The following is a 26,616-nucleotide window of genomic DNA, read 5'->3' on the forward strand; positions in this document are numbered from 1 at the left end:
AAAGTAACTTTTATTTTTCCCCCAGGGTATGGCAGCTGCATACCCCTACCATACCCAATTGACGCCCCTGAAACTGCTTTCTGTGTGTGTGTGTGTGTGTGTGTGTGTGTGTGTGTGTGTGTGTGTGTGTGTGTGTGTGTGTGTGTGTGTGTGTGTGTGGGGCGCGCGCGCGTGCGTACGTGCGTGCGTCTCTGATGTCACTTCCTGCGCATCGATCCACAGTGGCTTCATTCTCTTTAGTGTTTGCCCTGTATACGTGCTGTGAACCTCCTCACCGCCAGCATTTTATACACAATCCCCATCAAACAGACACGCCAGATCGCACGCCAGCGCACCGCAAAAAGCCCACGCGTCTTTATGGAGTGATTACACCAGCGGCACGGAACAGAATCCACGAGGTGAGGAGGTTTGATTAGACTTTAATGTTTCTGCTCCTCCTCGTCGAAGCCTCGGAGGAGGAGGAGGAGGAGGTTGGCTAACACTGAAACATTCTTTGGGATTTTTTCCTTTTCTTTTTTGGACATGTCAATTTATTAGAGATGGTGATTATTGCACACAGATCTTGTCGCAGTAAAAACGCGCGATCTTCAATCTTTGCGTTGATAAGGATGGCCTTATGATTTAATTGAACCGGAGACTTCATTATAATAAGTTCTCATTGCTGTTAGCATGCTATGTTACTGGCTAGTATAGCCTGCAGCCTATTATAGGACGAACATGCCAAGTTTTGGACAGTGTCGTCACAGTCGAGCCCAGCGTCATCTTCTGACGCGGAGGCTTCTGATTCGAGGAAGGCAGTTGTTGGTCCAAAAAGTGTAAATAAATACATAACGAAATCAAAAAACGATTAAAAAAGATCGTCGATTTTCAAATAGCCTAGATGTAGTGGAGTAGTAGTAATTAAGTACTGAAATTTTGAAATACCGTACTCAAGTAAAGTACAAATACCTCAAAACTGTACCTAAGTACAGTAGGCTACTTGAGTATGTACTTAGTTACTTGTCTTTACACCACTGTCAGTGGTCATTTGTCATTGTTTTGCGTATTTCATTATAGACTGTCTTTTTCGCTTTTCTTTTTCTTCTTTAAACATTCAGTTCATCTCGATACACACTTCCTGATTGTGACGTCACGGGGCTATCCTTTGTTTTGGCTGCCTGCAAGGCTGCTATTTGGCCTGAGTTGTGTGCAAACAAACAAACGTGTCCTTTATCAAGAAATAACCTCGGCAGACAAGTGATCAATAATCATCAATAATAGATGATTTAGATTACGACATACACGTGGTCTTCGTGATGTCATTGTGATCAGTGGAATAGTGGAAACCTACCTACCGTATGTGATGGAAGATAGACAGATAGTTGTTAGCATTAGCTACCTGCTACTTGCTAACTCCAGCTGATCAGTGTTATCAATGGTTCTTAAACATTTTCATGTGAAGGACCCTCACATTTAATATGCATTTGGCCACAGACACCCCCCCCCGCCCCCCATCTGACGAGTCAGGGACCCCCATAGCATTTGATTTGTGATGTTTTGATTTGTGATGTTTAAATGTTTTAACATTTTTCACATTTTTTTCAAGATTTTTTTTTTAAAGATTAATTGATTGAAGTATGCATATGTTTCTGAATGGAGATGTGTAACCGACAGTACAGTTCAGATACAAGGTCTACTAATAGGATTTGAACTCAAGAACGCACTATATGGCTTGTTTACATTGGAGTCCTTTGGACTCAATTCATTGAGACACCATACTCTTGTTCATTGAGTATAGCCGGCCCGATATTATCGTTTAAAGTGATCATTGTGATGCTATATTAACTAATTTTGCTGGGGACCCCCTAGAACCGCCCAGGGGGTCCTCGACAACTATGACCTCACTTTTGAGAACCACAGGGTCGATTCATACTCCACTTTTAGAGCCTAATTTATATCCATTCGGCTCTGTCTAAACTATGATATGGCGTTATTAGAGGATCATATCATAGTTTAGACAGAGCCGAACCGAAATAAATAAAGCTCTAAAAGTGGAGTAGGCCTGTGAATCAACCCTTACTTACACTACTAATGCATGTGAAAGCATGTCCATGATAGGTAGACATTAGATGTCAATACACGTTAGAAATGCAATGTTATAATCTTAACTGGATTACATTATTTGGAATTTATTCAATTGGATTACGTTTAGGATCCATCACGGCTGGTTGAATTGCGGTTGGAAATAATCAATAGCTTCAGCCCTAATACTCTAATCTGTCGGTGTCCACCCACTGCGTCTCATCTTAGGTTATACTCTTCTGTTATTCCAAACTGACTGACACCGTTTCCATGACGAAAGTGATTGTTGTTTATTTGCAGTCCATGTGCAATATATGCCGGGTTGAAAGTTGCCGCAAGCCACTTAGACGCTATCTCTCTGCACCAAGTTGCAATACGCTCCACTGACAGCCCATTCATGGAACGGGAAGGTCTTCTCTGATTGTATTAAAGGATAATAAACCCAATAATATTGCACCCGTAAGGATAGCTTGGGTTATCCTTTGTCTCTGTCGAGACTTAGTTTGAAGAAAATCCACTGTTGACATGATGTTATGAGCCACTTCCAGTTAATAAACTCTGTGCAGAGTCTGCAGACATGATTCTTTCTAAGTGTTTGAGTTTGGTACCCCTCGTTTTAAATCATCCCACGTCCTGCTTTATCTGCAGTTTTGAATCGGATGATGAGTGATTTACAACGAGCGCTTCCCAACTCAAAACATGTCATGACTGCAGTCTCACACAGTTTCTTATGCAGATAGTTTGTTATAGTTTTTACCAGCTTGGTTGACAGTAGTGCTGGGCGATATTCAAATCATTATCACACAATTATTTCAAATTATTGCCTTGATTACGATTAATGAATGATTATTTAAAAAAATAATAGAATCTGTAGAAATCTGCTGATCTAGAAGTTTACAACATGGTGCGATGTGACACCTTTTGAGTGTGTAGATGGGCTATCTTTGCCTGCCACCATTGTACATCAAAGTGTACAATGGTGTCTGAGAAGTCTTCTCCATTGGGGGCATATTGTAAGAATGGGTTGCTGTATGGCAGGGTTCCCCAATTAGTTTTCCCCAAGGGCCGAATTATGTCTAGGGTACCAAGCCAAGGGCCACAAAATCGCAGGGGGCGACGGTGGCGTTCCCGCTACTCCAGTGACAGTTCAGATATTGTCGTTGTCGGGTGAAAATGTCCACAACCCGAACCGTTTGTTTTGCATTTATCATTTTAAAAATGATTTAAACTAGTGAAAACAGCCGATCTGCTTGTAGGCCTGCTGTTTTCACTACTTTTGTGCGACGGCTATGTATGATGAAGCAGGGCTTTACTTTGCGAAAGAACATACAAATTTGGAGATACGAGGTTTCCAACCCGACAACGACGATATACTAGTGTTGTTGCTGCTCTTATACCACCATTATTACTGGGGTTGGTGGGGGCCAGACAGTAGCCCCCCCCCGCGTGCCTGCCGCCTTTTGGGGAACCCTGCTGTATGGAGTCCTGTATTTTCCTATTTATGTGAAAACTAAACTACTAAACCATGCCAGGAAAATCCTCTTGACCCAGTTATACTACAGTTGACTCAGACATTTCTGTTTAGGGCCGTTTACCTGGGTGTCTAAAAATAGATATCTGTGTCTGTGGACAATGGCCTATCCATGTTCTAGTGCAGACCCCTAGGGGGTCCTCAGAGTTACTACAATCTTTGTGTGATAGAAACCCTTTTTTTTACATATATTATTGTGATATCGTAAATAATATGATTTCTTTGTTCATAATAATCGTGATATGACCTTTTCATATCGTCCCATCCCTAGCTGTCAAACAATGAAACTACGGTATATGGAATCTCTCAACTAAGAGAACCTTGGCCTGAAAAATTTGAAGACCCCTGTTCTAGTGGGTGCTGTAGTTTCAGAACGATGCCTTGTGGGAATCTTCCCTCAAAAGTAAAGACTATTTTAGTTTTTACATTAGTGTGCAGGAGATGGGAGTGCGATTTTTTGTTTTTTTATTGCGGAGACGAGGGGTGGAGATTTGTCATTATTACCCGGATACATCCATACTATAATTAGGGAGAGCGGTCAGTCAGTGGTCAGTCAGTAGTAGGTCAGTCAGTCACACAATGCATTTCCACCTTTATCTCTTCAGCAACTGATCCCAATTTTCACATGACATTGGCCATTAGCATTATACAGACGGTGACCCAGCCCGATTTCCATTTTTACCAAATTCTAGCTATTTATTAGCGTTTCTTCACTCTACAGCTTTACAGCCTGTTCAGGGTTACGGTCCGTTCCTCCAGGCCATGGGATCTGTAGCCCCGGGCCCACACACACACCTCTCACAGTTAGGAATGTCTCTGTCTCTCTCTCTCTCTCTCTCTCTCTCTCTCTCTCTCTCTCTCTCTCTCTCTCTCTCTCTCTCTGCATGGGTTGCAACGGGTCATGTGTGTCTCATCTTCCAACGGGTATAGAAAAATTATGTGGAGCAAATACATCCTCATACTTCTATTCACCTAATTTTGCTGTTAAATTATTTGTATCCATCATAAATATACACTCCTCCATGGGCTGCTCCTTACATTATGATGCTCCCACATATTCTCACGCACGCACCATGCAGTTACAGTTACTTTCCCCATAACCCACACTCTGCACATATTTTGCAGCACATATATTCGAACGGGTAAGGTCTAGTAATCTTAATCTAAATTTTCTGGCTTCATCATGCTTTGGGCAATATAATATCTGCTTATCTAATTGTTTCAGGAATTTGCAAATTGTGCTATCTTGTGGTATGAGTACGGTCTAGACCAGCTCTGTTAGAAGTGCATTTAAGGTATCTTATATTGTGACTCGATTTGGTACTAATTGTACTTGACCTGGCGGCAAGGCAATATGGGAAACTCCGCCAGACACAGGGACTGGGAGATATGTGAGCAATGAGCATTGCGATGGAATCATAGACTGTAAAAAAAATAGGGACGACGCGAAGCCATTGGTTTCTATGCGGCGAAAATGACGCCGTTTTGTCCCTTGTATGGGTGTCGCCATCATTGTTTGAATGGTACCCCAGGAATCATAAGGAATGCTATTGGCTGCCAACGGTCACGTGCAACCGCAGGGATACATGGGAGAATGTGGTCTGAGCCTCCCGAAATAAAGCACACGAAGAAGAACACAGCCGGCTGGTATCAGTTTAGTTGGCCACGCCCCCCCGCAACTTTATCATCAATTTTAACATAAATGGGACCATATTTGCACAAAACGCATATCATGGTAATTGAAGCGCAGTTTTTCACTAGCGACAGGAACCATAAAGTATGTATGACGATGTTTATTAAGGTTAGAAAATCAAAGAGGAAAATGAATGGGGTCCAGTGGAGAACAAATCTTTTTGGTACCTCGCGGGGGGAAAACAGCGCAACTAGCGGCCAATCGTGGGATCTTTCTCTTCCGGGAAAGCTTCATGAATAATCCAGCCAACTACACCCCTGGATGGAATTTGAAGAGAGCGCAGAGCACACAAAGCATTAGTGTCCTACAGGTTTCCATTGTTTGACCCGACGAACATCACATTCTGTTCCAACACGTTCTATACCATGTAGGTTGTACAGTTCTACACAAGCATGCAGTGCAGAGGATGAGTATGTTGCATATGGAAGTTGTCAGAAAGAAACATCTCCATATCAAGACCTGGAACGCATTATTACACATTATTACTTTAACCATTATTGCGTGCTTCAACTATTAAAAAATAGCAGATATACAAGCTCACAGCGCGGCACCGAGTGATTGTAGATCTGCTATTTTTGTCTTTGAATATTTTTGACCCGATTCTATGAATGTCTTCTAAATCCTTCTAAGGTTTTTGAAAAACACGTGTTTCTATATCTGTGGTTCTCAAACCTTTTCATGTCAAGGACCCCCAAAATGATGTATTTGGCCACGAACCCCCATGTCAAAATATTTCGTTCCAAGGGACCCCCAGAGGCAAAACTTTAGTTAAAAAGATTTGCATAAGTTTTCAAGACTTTAAAAAAAATAGCAGATCCACAAGATCGCAGCGCCGCACCGAGTGTCTCGCTGTGAGCTTGTGGGTCTGCTATTTTTCAATAGCTAAAGCATAAAATAATTGCAGGTCTTAATGGGTTTAATCAACAAATCCTTTATTTTGTACGTATGACAATGTCACGCAAAAGTAGTGAGGCTCGCAACGAATCGCAATGCAGCATATTGTGACTTGTGAGCGTGTAGATCAGCTATTTTTTAAAACTAGGGGATCCTTACCCTTCTCCTTACCCGTCTGATCTCTAAACTGGATAAATAACAGCCCATATGCAGCCTTACTGTATATATGCCTTGATATTATGATGTCACACTTTTTCCCTCTCTGATTGGCTACGGTTACTCATGGCCGTGGCCTGTGATTGGCTACAGGCGTAAACACTGACGGGCACCGTTTCTGGAATTTATTTATAGATAGATAGATTAGACTTAACATTTTTGTCCATAATGACACCTATAATGAAAGTGGTTAAAGATCAGGGACTGATCGAAACACCAATGTCATTACTCATTATTAAAATGAAATGATGGACGATTATATCAGTGGTTATAAGTAGGGATGGAGCTCGTTAATTGTTATTGATAATGAGCACCTTATCGATCATGCTTATCGAGCCGGGCTGTGATGCACTATGGACAATTAGTGCCTCCGCATTGTTGAAGTGTTCCCTCCCGAGCATGTAACCGTGGCCGTGCTGCATATAGCCTAGTATTGCATTTAGCTCTCCCCTTGTCTTTTCTAAAACGTAACCAAACGTTTTAGTGTTTCACGCTTTCAACCATTGTTCCACGGTACGCACTTTCAAAGCACACAACTATCAATGACGCAATGTAGCCTACCTCCTGTCCCGGCCCCTATAGCGGCCCATGACGTGACGTTATGACGCTTACCCGATAACGGGCTCGACAAGCAAAAGCTTATTGATACTCAGGTCTCGATAAATTCAGAACCGGGTTTGTAATGGACCCGGTTTTCGGGCTCCATCCCTAGTTATAAGTGGATTCTAGAGACTCTGGATTCCTTTTTAGGGAGGTCTAAATGGACTCTTACAACAAGTCTGTCGTTTTTTTTTAGTTAAGGGAAGACCTTGAAATTCAGTTCTAAATCCATTGTGTGTTTTCCACCTTTTCAGGCAGAGCTTTGCAGTCGGATCTCTACAATCAACACGGTTCCTGGACTCACTGCAAAGCTCTCGACCGTGACGTCGTTCTTCTGACCCCCTCCAAACAAACCAAGTGACCAGCGAGGAAGGATAATGTCCCAGCTCCAGTTCCAGTGCCCGGGGGGGAGCCCCGCCATGCCCAGCTCGGCCGCCGCTGCTGCTTCTGCTTCTGCCGCCGCCAGCGCCCCTCTGCCCCCGCTGGGGCCGCAGCAGCACGCCCCCCAGCCCGGGTACAGCATCCCCTGTGCCACAGGAGGGCCCCTGCCCTCGGAGAGTGCCAGCCACCCCCTGCGGAGCTCCGCCCTGCCCTCGGGCTCGGCCACCACGCCCTTCACTCCTCCCCCCACCACAGGTTTGTGTGCCATTTTTTGATTCACAGGGTTCCCACGTGTCATGAAATTCCTGGAAATATATTGAAATTCAGAAAAATATTTTTCCAGTACTGGAAAAGTTTTGGAATTGATCAAGGGTCCTGGAAGGTTCTGGAAAAAAATAGCTATGCATTAGTCTTTGGTTATTGATTTTGTTAATACCTCTGAAATGACAATTTTAAACATTGGCCAAATTGTCAAATATAATATAGAAATTGTGAAAATAGCCGATCTACATGCTCACAACGCCTCGCAACGCGAGGCGCTGTGAGCACGTAGATCTGCTATTTTCACAATGGAAACGTGTTATACAAAATTCCTCAACTCTTAGTGCTCGTCAGGGTGTCGGTCCCCAGTTAGAATATGATTATTTCGGGGGACACAGCCTGAAAAGGTTGAGAACCACTGGCATACACTACCTGTCTTTGGGCATTGCGCATAGGAGTATGCGACTTGTTATTGAGCTGAATTATTGTTATATAGTCCTGGAAATTGGGTTCAATATTCAGGAAAGGTTTTGGAAATTTATTGGTAAAAATGTGTGGGAACCCTGGATTCAGAAGGTTCTTCTCAGTCGCCCCTATATGACTGGTTTCAGTCATTCGGATTCCACATAAGAGTATACATCAGGGGTCTTCAAGACTTCAACAGAGGGTCCGAGACCCCTAGGGGGTCCTCATAGTTATTACAGGGGGGCCGCCAAATCGTTGTGTGATAGGATAATTCTTTTAGATGAACAACTTGAACCTTTGGCCTAAAATAGCAAGCTCACGACAAGCTCACAACGCCTCGCAGCGCGAGGCGCTGAGAGCATTAGATCTGCTATTTTTGGCAAATAGTACAGAGTGAAAGGTCAAATTTACCAAGCATCAACGTTTTACATGTACAGTAAGTGGTTAAATGTCTGAAAAAACACATTAAAATGAATCCAACATAGACTGATGACAGTGCTGTCAAACAAGTCTTTGAATCGATGAAACTTGACACAATTTTATATAACATGTACAGGGGGTCCCTGCTGTATGTCCCTCTCAGCTAAAGGGTCCTTGGCCTGAAAATGTTGAAAACCCCTGGTTTACGTGTTTGATTGATTGAATATTAATAGACTAAACTAAAATGTGGAACGGCACAAGTACAGTCAAAACACTCTGCCCAAAAGGAACACACCTAAAAAGTCCTTGCAGGCATTGTTTCCGTTGGAGTCCTTGGATTTTAATTCATCAACATATAAAGTATAATAAAAAAAATCAATATCACAAGTACAAAACACTATGTACAGAGTACATAGTGTTTTATACTCGCATTGCGAGGCGTTGTGAGCATGTAGATCTGTTTTCACAATAGAATTTTATACGAAATGTAATGCCTCAACTAGTGCTCGTCTGAAAAGGTTGAGAACCGCTGTTCTAAAACAGTGGTTCTCAAACATATTCACGCTCATGACGCCCAAATTGATATATCTTTGGCTGTGCCCCACCTGAAAATGTTTTATGCCAGGGACCTCCAAAAGAGAAGAGATCTGTGTTAAAAATGCTCAAGCTCACGCCACGCTTGTGTATCTGCTATTCTTGAATAGCTAACGACAACATAAAATATGGATAGGTGTTGAAACATATGAACAAATTTAGCTGGGGAACCCACTAGAATAGCCAGTCTACAAGCTCAAAATGCATCGCAGTGCGGCGCGTTGTGAGCTTGAAGCTCTGGGATGTTTGGGGTGCAACAAGGCTTGCAACCATTTACAAGCATAAACCTAACCCACGTGTATTCTCCCAGTAATAATAAGACATATAATAAAGTTATTTTAACTCATTGAGTGCCAGCTTATCACCACTAGAGGGCGCCCAGTGACCAGAGAATAATAGAGAATAATAGAGATATGCTGGTAATGCATGCCCAAGCCCTGGAGCCATGACTTGCCTGAACACTTTCCTTTGTGCATGTACAGGAAGAGGATGAAGTTAGCTTGAAGTTAGCTATTGGCTACCAAGCATTTTAGAAGCCTTATTTTCGTCAACTTAGCCATGATTAAACCTTGCACACCTCATGCATGGGAAAAAACAGAGAAGAATGAGCTCTAAAAAATCCAATGCAATCCTGGATTGCATTGGAGTGGATTTGTGCAGTTTGTTCACAGCTTTCAAACAAAAAAATCCGATTGGAAATCCGTTCAGGCATTCTTGAGATAATCGCCATTATGTTTTACATGTAATGTAAACAAAAATGGCTGCCCTGTATGTTAGATGGGGTTGTATGGGGGTGGAACATGCAAAATCGCGATTGAAATCATGTTCACCAGATTTGATGGGGTCCAAAAAAAAAAAAAAAAAATTCAAAAAAATTTTTTTCAAAAAAAAAAAAAAAATTTTTTTTTTTTTTTTTTAAAGCCGAACTTGTTCGGGATCGGCACACTACGATACGCTAATAAAGCCGAACTAGTTCGGGATTGGCACTCAATGAGTTAAGATAAAAGTGTAAACATTCTGGTCATTTAGATGTCTGTGTCAGTCTCCGCTACCAGTTTATATTTGTTAATATTCATTATGTTGAACGCCTGCTCACAGAGATATGTTGTCCCAAATATGTAAAATCTTCTCATCTTTGGGGTATTTTGGGCCCAGGTATTGATAGAATGAGTCCAAACCCACAGTCTCCTCAAAAGCTTCAAAGCTGAGTTACACTGAACATCAGTTCGTTTCATTTTGAGTTCCTCCATCCTCTGATGCTGTGTTGACGGCAAACTACAAGCCAAAGAGTTGCAATTACCTCTCGAGCCAAGTGAAGACTTGGAAATGCTTCTGAAACTCACTTTTCAGCCGTGATATGTTGTGCTTGTACCTGTCTTGTGTTTGTAATTGTTCCCATAAGCGACACGCACCGACTGAAAAGAGAGAGAGAAATGAGATGGGTTGTTCTGGGATATTTGAACAAACATTACTTAACTCTCTTGCTGCCACGGTAGGATGTCTTAAACTGCCATCAAAGTAGGTTAAAAGTAGCTTACCTTTGCGATGTTATAGAAAAATATCCATCCATTATTTCCATTGCAATCTTTTGTAAAATACAGGCGTATGTGTCATCGAGCTGCAACAGAACTTACTGCAGGGGGCAGCCATTTGTTCCTTGCTCGCACCAGTAGTTTAGAGCATAGAAATGGAGAAACTATCCATGCATAGAAAATGACCAGAAAAGTGATTCCTCCGCCATTGTTGTTTATGTGTGGTCGAGATTTGAGACCAGCGTTACGGGAGCTGATTCTACTGTAGAGACCCGCGCCACCCCTCATCTGCTCACAGTGCTCAGACAGGGTAAAGAACGAACAAACGGCCGCTCGTTCATGGCCGTGCGCTACTTGAATAAACGGACGAGCCCGCTCGTTCATAGCAGTAAAAGAGTTAATTAGAAAGACACCAGTGTTCTGTCATTGTACGTTTTTGCATCCTTACGTGTGCTTTATGTCCAGAAAAAAAAGTCATTCATCCAACTCTCTCACTGTCCCTTTCTCATTCCTTAATGACCCAATTTCCTCACATAACTAAAAAAAAAAAAAAAGATCTACAAGTTTGAGCTTTTAGATCGACAATTTTGAGTGCGACACCCGCATGCAACAACGCATAAAATGACTTTATCTTGTAGTTCTACTGGATCTCTTCTACACTAGTCTCTCCATAACATTTTAGTCTAGTTTTTATTTGTTGACGTTTGTTGAAAAAACGTAATTGGCACTGGTTGGGATGATTGATGAATGACACTCGTTCTTTTCTTTGTTTCCAGTATCTAACATGGCAAACCCTAAAGAGAAGACCCCCATGTGTTTGGTGAATGAGTTAGCCCGTTTCAACAAGATCCAGCCGGAGTACAAGCTGCTCTGTGAGGAAGGACCTGCGCACTCCAAGGTACCCCACTAGCTGGGCCTTAGGGCAGTTGTTCTCAAACTTTCAAATGTCAAGGTCTCCCCTTAGCCCATTCAGGCCTAGGATTATTGAATGCTTTAACCAGTGAAAAATAGCAGATATACAAGCTCACAGCGCGGCACCGAGTGCCGCGCTGTGAGCTTGTAGATCTGCTATTTTTGAAAAAGTCGTGAAAATTGTGTGCAAATCTTTGAATATATGTATTTTTTTGGCGAACGTTTGTAACTCAGATTTTGCTTCTGGGGGGTCCCTGGAACTAAATATTTTGAGATGGGGGTCCGTGGCCAAATACATATAATTTTGGGGGTCCTTCACATGAAAAGGTTTGGGAACCACTGACATAGTAGTTCCTCAAGAACAGACCAACTGAGCTCCAGTTAAGTGAAAAGGACCTTTTCTTTGACAATGGCTGGCCAGATTGCTGACATAGAAACATGGGTTTTTCAAAAAATCTTAGAAGGATTCAAAAGACACTTATAGAATCGGGTCAAAAATTCAAATTTTCACGATTTTTCTAAAATAGCAGATCTACAAGCTCGCATCGCGGCACTCGGTGCCGCGCTGTGAGCTTGTATATCTGCTATTTTTCTATAGTTAAAGCATAAAATAATGATACACAAAATGTGTACCCGTTCTAAATGGGTTAACTATGACAGTGTACATTTGTACACTGTCATAGTTAAAAGACTTGTATGGGTCAATTTAGATTCCCCTAAAGGAACCCAAAGAGTCCCTGGAATCCACTTTGAGAACCACTGCTTGAACCATGGTTTAGTGATGAGTCATCTCTTTTCACAGTTTTGTGGGTGCAATTGTAGCCCATGCTTGCAATGGATTCAGAATCATTAAAAACCCCTAGTTTGAACCCTCATATGCAACTTAAAACAGATTTCCAGTATAGTAAAGTTAATGGGACACCAACTCTAGCAGCTGATAACACCACTTTAGCAGTGTCTCAGAAAGGGTTATCATACCAAAATATAATCTATAGATACAGAGCTTTCATAGTAACCTTTGCCACCTTTCGGAGAGCGACATCTCGTACTATCACTCCAGTTGCTGATTACATTTTGTCTGCTCTCTTTTTTTTCTTTTTCCCCCCCTCCTGTCAGACCTTCTCTGTGCGTCTCACCCTGGGTGAGCAGCACTGGGAGGCAGAGGGCACCAGCATCAAGAAAGCCCAGCACACTGCTGCCAGCTCCGCCCTGGCCGAGACCACCCTGCCCAAGCCCACCGCCAGGATACCCCGCAACACAGGTAACCTTCACAGCCGCCGTGGCAAGTGGTCAGATGGGCACGTGCATTTTCAGAGCACGTTTATTTTATATATTTTATATATATTATATAACCCTAACCCTAACCCTGGCTAGAGCAGGGATACTCAAATAGCTGAACCTTTGGGCCACATTACAAAAATGGCAAGGGGCCAGCCATGGTTGTTGTTTTTTAATGTTCTAGCCCGTTGCTCAAATAAAGGGAATGGGATTTGGGATAAGAACACCTTGGGAATTCCAAATGGACCCTTACAGGTCTGTAACACTGTACTTATGGAACCAAAAAGATGGCTCCATTTGTACAGAGTTATAGACCTGTAAGGGTTCATTTAGCAGTCAAACTCGTTTCGGGGTGAGGACCACATTGCACGAAAGGTGCCTTGATCAAGTTGCGCGTAGGCCTGGGGCGGTATCGACATTTTGTTACCGCGATTACCGTCTTCCCATTTACCGCCGGTACTGCGGTAATTACCGCACCCCCGTATCTATTAATTAAGGTTCGGCGATAAGCCAAAATATTGCAATCATCTTCCCAAAAGTCGCCTCTCCACAGCCTGACTGCCCGAGTTATACTTCTCCGTACAGCACAGCGGGTCTGGCTTTAAAAGGAGCAGATCTACAAGCTCAGAACGTGTCGCGGATGCGACATGTTTTAGATCTGTGCCCTGTCGGGTTACCATAGTAACATAGGCTCCGTACTTTTCACACAGCTGTGTGTGAACAGGGGCGTCAATTGGGTATGGCAGGGATATGCAGCTGCCTTACCCTGGGTCCAGGGGGGGGAAGATAAAAGTTAGTTCTAAATGTAAATCCATAAATGTCTCTTTGTCTATCTGTACTGGTTATTATGTTGGTAAATTACAGTAAAATAACTACAAATGCAAAATGTAACAAAATGGTCACTTTAACAAGGTATTATAATTATATTATAGGTATATATAATTATATATTATATGTACTTCTTAAAATAAATATATCATGCCTGTTGCTAAGGTATGGCAACACCAGTCATGTTGCCATACCTTAGCTTTTTCTGAACTGACGCTACTGTGTGTGAACAAACCAGAAGAGAGAGACGGGTAGTCAGGATCGTGTAGGCTACAGTGATTCTGTAAACTCCATAACTCTATGGTAAACTCACGTCTCAAAACGCGTTGATTGAGTGCTGATACAGGTTTTAGTTACAAGACAGAAAAGGTTATAAAATCGCCGACGGGGCTCATCGCGCGTCGCGGTTGAAAAAGTAAAATAGTTTCATTTTCGGTTTTAGTCCACGCGGCCCGCGCTCCGCTCGTAATCCGTATGAATAAAAAAAGAAACAGCCACAACCAGGCCTAGATTTCGTCATTTTAGGGGCAAGGCCAGTTGGCCTTTAGTGTTGTCAAATTTTTGAGGGCACAAAGGCCAAGTGCCAGGGCAAGAAGGCCATCAATTAAAACAGTGATTTTAAGTCCACGCCTCGACAGTCATAATTAATTTTGCTTAAAGATTAAGTACAAACAAAAACTGTTGACATTTTAGACTAGTTTTAGTCATCATGACAATTATTTTACCCCTTTATTTACCCCTTAATTGGACAAAGATTGCCATGTAATCATAATTATTTCACACATTTCCTCTCATCCTTTTGATGAAAAAAACTATTTTAGGAATACAGTACAAGAGAACACAGAACACCTGTCCTGGTTATATAACCAATGTCTATTCAACCAACTGATCTCAGTACATTACAGTAGTACATTACATACAGTACAGTACAGTACAGTAAGACAATACCAGCTAGTAGACAATGTCCAGTTCATCCAACTGAACCCACAACCCAGTAGCCACAGCCTAACATTACTAAACAACACCTGCAGAAGTTGCAGAACCACCAGTCCAGTAGCCTATAGGTAAATAAGCATGTACACCACACACACACACACCCGCGCGTGCACGTGCATACACGTGAGCGTCGCACGCAAACAAGGGGGCTAGTCGTTTGAGTTTGTTGTTGCTACACGCTAGGCTAACAGTAGACCAACATGGATTTAACATTTTTGTATGGATTCTTTTTTTTTGGCCTAATGCTAGAGTTCAGGTACGTGTACACAGCCGTTCACTCACATTCTCTCTGTCTCCACACATCTGCGCGGGGGGATTATTTCCATCACATCAGCTGGTTCCCTGTTCTAGCCTTATATATTCCTTTATTTTGTCGCGTGTTGGACGTATGGCTTGATAACGTTGGAACATGTTGCAAACATCCTCCATGCCTCTGTGACAGATAAACATCGTCGCTTAGTAGTTTTGTAACTTTTACTGCTGTGTCCATTCAACTCTCTCTCTCTCTCTCTCTCTCTCTCTCTCTCTCTCTCTCTCTCTCTCTCTCTCTCTCTCTCTCTCTCTCTCTCTCTCTCTGCGTGTGTGTGTGCGCTCTGCCACTGGAGATGGGATTTATGGCTCTTTGAAGTGAGCCGGATCTCTAGGATCCGTTCATTTCAAAGAGCCGTTCAAAAGACTGGCTCATTCTAGTCACTAGTTGTAGTTACTTTGTAGATTTTGATTATAATTATCACTTCAACCCTATATACATTTATTTCGGACATAATAGGTACATAGGCCTAGCTGCCATTTGAAAATAGCCGATCTACAAGCTGTGAGCTTGTAGATCTGCTATTTTCAAATGTTTTTTCCCCCTACATTTTATTCATTGGAAAAATTGTGAAATGGGACATTTTGCATAATAAGTACTTTCTACTTTAACTACATTTTGATACCAATACTTTGATATTTTTACTCAAGTAGTCTACATTTTTTATTCCAAACTTCAACTTGTGGCAGAGTATTTCTACATTGTTGTACTTTTCCCACCACTGTTGTTCATTAAAGGAACGGCTCCCTATACTGCGATTGCGAACCGGATCCCATCGTTCATATCAAAGAGCCGTTCAAAAGACTCGATTAGTTTGCGAACGTCCCGCCTCTATCTGCCACTGCATGTCAGAAAGCAGCAGGTGTTTGACCGTAATGCGCATCGCAGGACATATTTCGTACTCTCTTTGTTCGTGAACTAAAATGAAGACAGATTTTAGCCCAGTCTTTATTTTGTAGTTAGGGTTACATTTTCGTCTCCTCTTTATTCCTCAATGAAATTGTGAACTGCTGTGGGCGCTGGGCACTGCATGGGACAGCAGGGGCACCACGGCCACTGTGGCCGTTTGAGCATGTCATTTTTCGAGGGGCACACGGCCAAAGAGAGGGGCAACGACGGCCATGGCCGTCGTGGCCGCCGTGAAATTCCTGCCCTGGCCACAACACAAGGTATGTATTAACATACTTGTGTCGTGGATTACAGAGAAAGTTTACTCTGTTCCGTACTCCCCTACGACGCTGCTGCTGCTGCCCTGCAGCAGCAACTCGGACAGTCACGAGTGACGTACACTGTATGTGGCTTCCAAACTGTGGTATACGGCCCAGAGCAGAGCGGCATGGAGCGCATGCGGTCCTCGCTTCTCCCCTGTTTTAAAACTCGCTTGTTTTCAATAAAAATATATACTATTTTTTGTCTTTTTTTACCGCGGTAAGGACCATGACACCGCGGTAGGCCTCGGTTTATCGCGGTACGGCGGTACGGCGGTTACCGCCCCCAACCCTAGTTACGCGGACACTTACACAGCTGTCACTTAGCTTTATCTTTCACCCTTGTATCAGTGTTATCTCACTGCTCTGAACAGCATATCACTTTACATAGAGCATCGCAGTTGAAGCCCCACCCCGTCCTCACTCTGGTGTCGGAAGCGTTTTCCGCATTCATTTCTTCCATAGACATTTCATAAAGTATTTATTTCAACGTTTTTAAGCCTTGGACAAAGCCACCTCGGCTGGAGAGGAATCAGGACCTGGATTCTGTCCTCTTTTGCTCATTGTATTCCCTTTCACAAGCACCGGTGGTTTGAGGGATACCAGCAGTAGCGCCCCTGCTATCTTCTTTCATGGCAAGGGGCCAGTTGATAAAAAATGACAACATTAATGATATTTGATAACTTCAGTCTTTCATTGGCGCCTTATATTGTCGATCTGAACAACTGACACTGTTTTCTGGCAAATTAAACAAAGTGGTATTTTTCTTGAGGTTCTCTATATCAACCTTTTGGCGCTCGCTGAGGCTCATCTTTGCTGCTGCTCTGAATGAGTGCACACAGTTTTCTCTTCCTGGATGATTATTCATGTACCCGTATTTTCCGGACTATAAGGCGCACTTAAAAGCCTTTAATTTTCTCAAAAAACTACAGTGCGCCTTATAGTCCAGTGCGCCTTATATATGGATCATTCATTGACATTGACATTCCCTTTAGCACAGCTCCATCTGTTGGATGCATAACGCAACGGTAGCGTCTATTATGTGAGCCTTATAGTCCGGTGCGGTGCGTAGTGAGCCTTATAGTCCGGTGCGTCTTATATATGAAAACAGTTAGAAAATAGACCATTCATTGACAGTGCGCCTTATAGTCCGGTGCGCCTTATAGTCCGGAAAATACGGTAATAGTAATTCAATTTGGCTAAAGATAAGATAATAACTTCATTCTGTCTAAGAAAGAAAAAAACATGTTTTTAGATTTTTGTTTTTATTGATTGATTGGTGGCCCAGTCGAAATTGTGCCAGAACTGGCCTGAGTCTGAGTATCACTTGGCTAGACCATCGCATGTTGTAATGATCAATCAATCGATGGATTGACAACAAAACTAACACATTTGAAAGCTCATTTGGTCATTAATGTTACAGTATTTTATCGTCAAAATGTTTTGCCAGTTATTTGGGGGCCCACTTGCAATATTCTCACAGCCCACAGGTTGAGAACTGCTGATTTACACTCAGTGTTCTGGTTATTAATGCATTACTTTATCTTCTCCTTCATGGTCTAGACTGTATGACACACACCATGGAGCTGAACGCTGTGTGTATGAAGCTGGGGAAGAAGCCTGTGTACAAGCCTGTAGATCCATACCTGGGCATGAGACCTCCCAACTTCAACTACAACGTCAGATCTCCTGGGCCTTACCAGCGCTCTATGCAACAGTGAGTCTCAATATCCCTGTTTAAATGAATACTGTACTGCAGGGGTCTTCAACGTGTTCAGGCCAATGACCCCTTAGTTGAGAGAGAGATGAAGCAGGGACCCCCACAATCTTTTCATAGATTCCATATAGTTTCGTCGTTTTGACAGCACGATCATCAGTGTATTTTGGATTCATGTCAATTTGTGTTTTGAGATATTTAACCACTTGAACCGTCAATACTTGAAAAAACTTGACCTTTCATTATGTCATCATTTTTCCCCTCTACACCAAAGCTCTTTCCCGAAAATAGCTGATCTACGAGCTCACAACGTCTCACAGCGCTATTTTTGGCTAAAGTTCTCAGAATATGGACGCTATAGGGGTTCAAGTGGTTCATATAAAAAAGGAGAAAGAAAGGTTTCTATCACAAAAAGATTTGGAGGACCCCCTTTAGTAACTCTGAGGATCCCCTAGTATAGGGGTCCCGGACGCCCTGTTGAAGACCCCTGCTATATACAATTTCCCAACGCTATGTGATGTTCTGGCAGGTATTACTATCCGTTTCCCCCGGTGGGACCCATGCTGTACCACGTAGAGCTGTCCATCGGCGGGCAGCAGTTCCACGGGAAGGGGCGCACCAGACAACTAGCCAAACACGATGCTGCTGCCAAGGCGCTCAAACTCCTCCAGAAAGAACCCATCGTGCAACAGCTGCCAGTGGTGAGAGCACCATCATTCAGTACACTTGTATACATCATGTATTTGTTCCACTGTTTCAAGGCGATGCAAGTGACATTTAATGGCTAATATGTGTTAAATGGCTCTATATTCCCAATCATTGCTATAGTATAGACTATAGTGTTTGTTCAGTATCAGGGGCTTCTCCAGCTTGAATATAAACTAAGCACAAAAAGAAGGGAAACTTGACTTCGGTCCATTATATCTCCCCTTTAAAGTGATCCCTGACTAATACGACAAATATGCCTTAATACATTATAAATGTCCTCTATAACTACAATGTAAAATTAAAACTAGACCAGGTCAACCTGGTTGTGCCAGACCCCCTGTCTGTCATCATCATTTATGACATCATGCCTTTTGTAGGCATGTCATCATCATGTCATCATCATATATACCCTTTATATAGAAAACCCGGACAGACATTTGCTTATGTAGGCCTACCCATTTCATGGGTCTGGCAAACACCTTAAATATTTGACTTCTTCTAGAAATAGCTAATCTTTCACTCAATAGGGGAAATGCCCGTCGTAAGTTGATGATGTCATAAATGTCAAGTGTGATCTATCCCTATCTATACTATAATTTTGCGAATGTCTGTCTGAGTGAGTGAGTGAGTGAGTGTCTGTCTGTCTGAAACAGCGTTTCTCCTCAGTGGCTGGAGCAATTGATCTGAAATCGCATCACCATTAGCATATGAACACACCTGACATAACTGTGAAGCCCGTTTGTCACTTTCACAAATCGTATGCTGTATATTAGCATTTTTATGGTGTATCTATATCTATTTAGCCTACAGTACCTTTTGTGACCACACATGTTAAGGGAGGGGCGCTGTTGTTCAGGCCATGCACAATCACACACAAACCCACACACACACACACACACACACACACACACGGGGGGGGGGGGGGGGGAGGGGGGGGGGGGGTTCTGGCCCTGTTACAGATGTTGTCCAAAAATCATGCAGATCGGTACACAGTATCTCTGTAGCCGTTAAATGGAACAGGTATTTCTTACATTGATGCTCCTACATATTAGCATGCAAGCACCAGTTAAAGTTACTTTCCATCCCTCATATACTGTGTGCACAGTGCACATCCCATAACCCACACACTGCACATCATTTCGGAGCTCATATCTTTGAACGGGTAAGGGCTAGTGGAATTAATGGCATGCATGTGAAAATAAAAACAAACTTAATACTTCCTATGGTTAATATGAGCATCAAATCAATATTTCAAATGTGTTTGTGTTTTGTTTTTTTGCACATGCATGCCATAAAAATTACACATGACATTTATGACATCATCAACTTGCGACAGGCATTTCCCCTACTGAGTGAAAGATTAGCTATTTCTAGAAGAAATAAAATATTTAAGGTGTTTTTAATTTTACATTGTAGTTATAGAGGACAATTATAATGTTTTAAGACATATTTGTCGTATTAGTCAGGGTTCACTTTAATATTACCAATTTGTATTGTGTTTTATATCATTTTTATCGTTGATTCGTAACCTTTACAACGAGGTACAGCTTGTAAGTATCGGGCATTCGAGGCATGAGCTACACAGCCAAACTTGTGTGTAGCGCCAACCCAAAAACTGACAACATTCGGTCCATTATATCTCCCCTTTTATTATGCCAAATGGTATTGTTTGATATCATTGTTATCGTTGATTTGTCACCTTTACAACAAGGTACAGATTCTGTACAGGATCTGGCATTCGTAGAATAAGCAACAGAGCCAAACATTGCAAGCCATTTGGCTTGCAATCGAATGCCCGATGCTTACAAGCTGTACCTCATTGTAAAGGTGACGAATTATATAAAACACGATACAAATTGGTATTATTAAAGGGGAGATATAATGGACCGAAGTCAAGTTTCCTTTCTTTTTGTGCTTAGTTTATATTTCTCTCTCTCTCCCGATTAGATGAAATTTACTTTCTGTTTATTAATGAGCTGGAGAAATGGGGAGACTCCTGTTACTGAACAAATACCATAGCAAATGATTATCATCGAAAAGTAGTGAAGCGGCTTTGGGAGATTATATTCCTTATCGTTCCAAGCCTATTGTTGAACATTTGGCTGATTATGTACAAGTAAGTGACAAACAAACCATTCCTAATTGTTTTATATTGCAGATGAACGGGGACCCCGAAGAGGAAGAGAACCTCAACAAATCAGAAATCAGCCAGGTGTTTGAAATTGCACTGAAGAGAAACCTGCCTGTAAACTTTGAGGTTGGTACGGATTCATTCACGCTGTCTAATTTAACCACAGTTTACAGTTAATGTAATGTGAAAGATTTAATCAACAAGCAACGGTTGTTTCCGGCAGGTCCTGAAGGAGGCGGGGCCGCCGCACATGAAGAGCTTTGTGGTGCGCGTGGCGGTGGGGGAGTTCTCTGGAGAGGGCGAGGGCAAGAGCAAGAAGATCGCCAAGAAGCTGGCGGCCACGGCCGTGCTGGCCGAGCTGAGGAAGCTCCCCCACATACCCACCGTGGAGAAGATGCTGCCGCGCATGAAGAAGAAAACCAAGTCCATCATCAAGGTAATGCCGTTCATCACGCTCACGCCGACTGCAGCCGTTTGGCTCCGTCTTCATGCAACCATTAAGCCAGGGGTCTTCAACGTTTTCAGGCCAAGGACCCCTTAGTTGAGAGAGAGAGATGAAGCAGGGACCTCCACGACCTTATCATAGATTCGGATTCCATATAGTTTCATTGTTTGACAATCATCAGTGTATTTTGGATTCATTTCAATTTGTGTTTTCAGATTATTTAACACATTAAATTAAATGCATTCAACTTACCGGCACGCCTGCATGTGCGTTGTGTTTAAAAATAATCACAATTATGGGCAAAATATTAGTGGATTTATTTTCCAGAAATGTTGCGCTGATCAGTCCACCGGTTTGTGAAATTAGCCACAAGCGCATGTCTTGTCGGCAGCTCCAGTCATTTCTCTTCTTGACGTCTGGCTCGCTAGGAGCCACAGTGTAAAACGTGATGTGTGCCTGTTGTGGACCCTGCCAACAGGCCTGGCAGTGCAGCATGTGGTTGACATTCCAGGCACACACATCCCTTCATTCACTCTGACTCTGAACTTGATTGATTGTCGGAAGACGCGGTTCTGACAGTAAATCCATATTTAATCAGCCATCTTGGCAGCCGATCGCTAATGTCAGTTGGCTCAAGCCAAACAATTTGATGTAATTAGTCCTTACTGAATAATTAGATCTGACAAGCGTTTACGTAATCTCACCAAACGCCAGACCTCCATCTCGTCCAAGTTCAACAGAGGTCCGGGGGAGAATCCTGTCCCAAAGATTTGGGATAAGAACACCTTGGGAATTCCAAATGGACCCTTACAGGTCTATAACTCTGTACAGCTACTCTCCATCCATTTGTACAGAGTTATAGACCTGTAAGGGTTCATTTGGAACCCCCTAGCGTTGGAACCCCCTAGAAGAAGAAAAACGCTAAGACGGAGATCTCCTAAGGCAGAAGTTTTATACCAAAATCATAAAAGTCCAGGACTCGTTATTGAGCTGAATTATTGTTATATAGTTTTGGAAATTGGGTTAAATATTCTGGAAAAGTTTTGGAAAAGTTTTGGAAATTAATTGGTAAAAATGTGTTGGAACCCTGGTGTCTTGACCGTGAACCTCTGCTCCTCCCCCCGCCCAGCTGCAGACCAGCCCAGAGTACGGTCAGGGCATGAACCCCATCAGCCGTCTGGCTCAGATCCAGCAGGCCAAGAAGGAGAAGGAGCCAGAGTACAGCATGGTGACAGAGCGGGGGCTCCCCCGCCGCAGGGAGTTCGTCATGCAGGTAAACAACCAACCACCTTTCTATTAGGGATGGGACGATAAAGCCCTTTGCACACAGGACAGTTGCGTTTATTTCGTTTGCTGCATGAATAAAACGCATTGAATTTGGTGTGCAATGCTTTGCGGAATCGGCGCTGCAGATCCCAAAAGGAGTCATAAAAGGAGTGATGAGTTTTTTACCGCATGCGACAAGACGCACGAATCGAACTGAGTTCGATCGAGAAGAAAACGCACGGCCGCAGCCACTCGTCGCACGGCTAATTCGGATCCGGTGTAGATGTGGTCGTAGAGAATCATTGTTTTCTTTTTAAAAAAAAATGATTGTCCGTTTTATCCGTGCGGATAAACGCGCCTGTGTGCAAAGGGCTTAAGCGATACTATCGTTTATCGTGATAAAAAACACTCACGATAATCATATCGTGGAGATTTCATTTATCGTGACATCGTCCTCCATCATGCACTGGGGATCAATTCACTTTTTATTTGCCGAGCTGCATATCCGGTACCACTTAAACCCTCTATAATTGGTTAACAGTACTTATAATATGAAATTAAATATAATATATGTACTTCATACAGTCTTTTTTTCACACTCTACAAAATGTCTTGCGTTGGGACGTGTTGTGAGCTTGTAGATCTGCTATTTTTTGGGAAAACGTTCCGGTCCCAAGTAAAATAATGGATTTTGATTATCACAATTTTGTCACAATAATCGTGATATGACATTTTCATATCGTCCCATCCCTACTTTCTATTTATCTCCTCTCTAGCCAGGAGATATGGACAAAATGCAACGTCACCATATTATTTTATAGCAAAAGTAATAATATTATTATTAATTTTATTATTGTACTGTGACGAGGATATAAAAAAAGAAATGTGAGGGGTATGCTTTTTGAATAACTTTTTTCTGTATTGTTTTTGGAAAATCTACAGCTTGTTCTCAGCGTTCAAACTCGATCTAGACGACCATTATGCCATGCACATTACGATAGACCAGGAGACTTCAACGTTTTCAGGCCAAGGACCCCTTAGTTGAGAGAGAGATGAAGCAGGAACCCCCACAACCTTTTCATAGATTCCATAAAGTTTCATTCTTTGATAGCACAATCATCATTGTATTTTGGATTCATATCAATTTGTGTTTTCAGATACATATTTAACCACTTGAACCGTCAATATATAACTTGATGTTTCACTCTGTACTTAGTCTTTTTCCCCTCTACACTAAATATCTTTGCTGAAAATAGCCGATCTACAAGCTCACAAGGCCTTTCAGCGCGAGGCATGGTGAGCTTGTAGATCTGCTAGTTCTCAGAATATGGACGATATAGGATTCAAGTGGTTCATGTAAAAGTAACTATGAGGACCCCCTGTTGAATACCCTTGCATTACGATTTCGAAAATCCCAGACAATCTAGTCTTGTAAAACACAACGTTGTCCCTTTATCTTGTCTTCTGTGTGTGTTAGGTGACGGTGTGCAGCCAGTGTGCAGAAGGGATGGGTCCCAGTAAAAAGGTGGCCAAGCGGAACGCAGCAGAGAAGATGTTGGAGCTCCTGGGATATAAAGTGCCTCAGCCTCAGCCCCCCAAGCCTGCACTCAAAACTGATGAAAAGGTAGCGCTGCCATCCACATGAACGTTGACAGTCCAGGGTTCCCACGGTCATGAAATTCCTGGAAATATTTTGACATTAGAAAAATATTTTTCCAGTACTGGAAAAAGTTTTGGAATTTATCAAGGGTCCTGTAAGGTCCTGGAATAAAATAGCTATGCATTGTCTTTGGTTATTGATTTTGTTAACACCTCTGAAATGACAAATTATACATGGGCCAAATTGTCAAATATTAGAAGCAGAAATTGTGAAAATAGCCGATCTACATGCTCACAACGCCTCGCAACGCGAGGCGTTGTGAGGCGTTGAGATCTGCTATTTTCACAATAGAACAGTGTTATACAAAATTCCTCAACTCCTAGTGCTCGTCAGGGTGGGGGGGTCCCCATTTAAAACATGATTATTTCGGGGGTCACAGCCTGAAAAGGTTGAGAACTGTAAATGTGTGGGAACCCTGACAGGCATGGCTGACCATTTGTTGTTTATGTGTAACCCTGTGTGACACTGTAGTGTGATCATGTAGGGCAGGCCCACGCAGGGGTCCTCGACGTTTTCTGGCAGAGGACCCCTTAGTTGAGAGAGAGATGAAGCAGGGACCCCCACAACCTGATAATAGATTGCATATAGTTTCATTGTTTTGACAGCACAATCTTCAGTGTATTTTGGATTCGTGTCAATTTGTGTTTTCAGATATACAGTATAACCACTTGAACTGTCTTGAACTTAATAAACTTGACCTTTAACTCTGTACTTATTCTGCTCTTTTTCCCCTCTACACCAAACCTCTTTGCCAATCTATATATAGCCGATCTACAAGCTCACAACGCCTCGTAGCGCGAGGCGTTGTGAGCTTGTAGATCTGCTATTTTTGGCTAAAGTTCTCAAAATATGGATGCAAGGGTTCAAGTGGTTAATATAGAAAAGGACAAAGATTTGGAGGACCCCCTGTAGTAACTCTGAGGACCCCCTAGGGGTCCCGGACCCCCTGTTGAAGACCCCTGATGTAGGGTGTTAATTTATGAAAAGAATACAAAAGGTTTTGGACTTTCACAGACCGTGATGTTGTCATTGACACTCATTGTGTGTGATGTCTATTTTCTAGGCTCCAATAAAGAAACCTGGAGATGGACGCAAAGTGACCTTCTTTGAGCCAGGCTCTGTGGAGGAGGCAACCATGGGTGAGTACAGTTTACGGTTTTAGTTGAAGCTCTTATCCAGAGTGACTAAACGTTTGAATTCAGAGTAAGCAAGCAAAGGGAGAAGAGTCTAGGACGCGTGGAGCGTTGTCCAGGGTGTTTTAGGGAAGGAAGAAGAGTCAAGGACATGTGGAGCATTGTCCAGGGTGTTTTAGGGAAGGGAGAAGAGTCTAGGACATGTGGAGCATTGTCCAGGGTGTTTTAGGGAAGGGAGAAGAGTCTAGGATGTGTGGAGCGTTGTCCAGGGTGTTTTAGGGAAGGGAGAAGAGTCTAGGATGTGTGGAGCATTGTCCAGGGTGTTTTAGGGAAGGAAGAAGAGTCAAGGACATGTGGATTATTGTCCAGGGTGTTTTAGGGAAGGGAGAAGAGTCTAGGACATGTGGAGCATTGTCCAGGGTGTTCTAGGGAAGGGAGAAGAGTCTAGGATGTGTGGAGCGTTGTCCAGGGTGTTTTAGGGAAGGGAGAAGAGTCTAGGATGTGTGGAGCATTGTCCAGGGTGTTTTAGGGAAGGGAGAAGAGTCTAGGACACGTGGAGCGTTGTCCAGGGTGTTTTAGTGAAGGGAGAAGAGTCTAGGATGTGTGGAGCATTGTCCAGGGTGTTTTAGGGAAGGGAGAAGAGTCTAGGATGTGTGGAGCGTTGTCCAGGGTGTTTTAGGGAAGGGAGAAGAGTCTAGGATGTGTGGAGCATTGTCCAGGGTGTTTTAGTGAAGGGAGAAGAGTCTAGGACACGTGGAGCGTTGTCCAGGGTGTTTTAGGGAAGGGAGAAGAGTCTAGGACACGTGGAGCGTTGTCCAGGGTGTTTTAGGGAAGGGAGAAGAGTCTAGGATGTGTGGAGCATTGTCCAGAGTGTTTTAGTGAAGGGAGAAGAGTCTAGGACACGTGGAGCGCTGTCCAGGGTGTTTTAGTGAAGGGAGAAGAGTCTAGGATGTGTGGAGCATTGTCCAGGGTGTTTTAGTGAAGGGAGAAGAGTCTAGGACACGTGGAGCGTTGTCCAGGGTGTTTTAGGGAAGGGAGAAGAGTCTAGGACACGTGGAGCGTTGTCCAGGGTGTTTTAGGGAAGGGAGAAGAGTCTAGGATGTGTGGAGCATTGTCCAGAGTGTTTTAGTGAAGGGAGAAGAGTCTAGGACACGTGGAGCGCTGTCCAGGGTGTTTTAGTGAAGGGAGAAGAGTCTAGGATGTGTGGAGCGTTGTCCATTGTGTATTAGGGAAGGGAGAAGAGTCTAGGACGTGTGGAGCATTGTCCAGGGTGTTTTAGGGAAGGGAGAAGAGTCTAGGGCCCCTGGAAAATTGTATAGGGGGTTTTATAGAAGGGAGAAGAGTCAAGGACGTGTGGAGTGTTGTAGGGAAGGGAG

At 43.0% G+C, this 26,616-nt stretch overlaps 1 protein-coding gene across 2 annotated transcripts in view; it reads left to right on the forward strand.

Annotated features, from left to right (window-relative positions):
- The first annotated feature begins 253 nt into the window (after positions 1-253).
- The window catches only part of stau1 (staufen double-stranded RNA binding protein 1), a 33,955-nt gene continuing 7,592 nt past the window's right edge, over positions 254-26,616 (forward strand). The window contains exons 1-11 of one of the 2 annotated variants that reach the window (XM_080727531.1): positions 254-398; positions 7,250-7,631; positions 11,425-11,546; positions 12,677-12,821; positions 17,744-17,897; positions 18,427-18,598; positions 20,764-20,862; positions 20,960-21,172; positions 22,311-22,454; positions 23,925-24,071; positions 25,171-25,246. In XM_080727531.1, coding sequence (XP_080583657.1) covers positions 7,373-7,631; positions 11,425-11,546; positions 12,677-12,821; positions 17,744-17,897; positions 18,427-18,598; positions 20,764-20,862; positions 20,960-21,172; positions 22,311-22,454; positions 23,925-24,071; positions 25,171-25,246 — 1,531 coding nt within the window. In that variant the 5' untranslated portion in view covers positions 254-398; positions 7,250-7,372. Of the gene's footprint in view, positions 399-466; positions 543-7,249; positions 7,632-11,424; positions 11,547-12,676; positions 12,822-17,743; positions 17,898-18,426; positions 18,599-20,763; positions 20,863-20,959; positions 21,173-22,310; positions 22,455-23,924; positions 24,072-25,170; positions 25,247-26,616 lie in introns of those variants that run through there. The other variant, XM_080727532.1, reaches the window with a different exon arrangement.

Source organism: Nannobrachium achirus, assembly GCF_963921795.1.
Source record: "Nannobrachium achirus genome assembly, chromosome: 6".
Lineage (NCBI taxonomy): Eukaryota > Metazoa > Chordata > Actinopteri > Myctophiformes > Myctophidae > Nannobrachium > Nannobrachium achirus.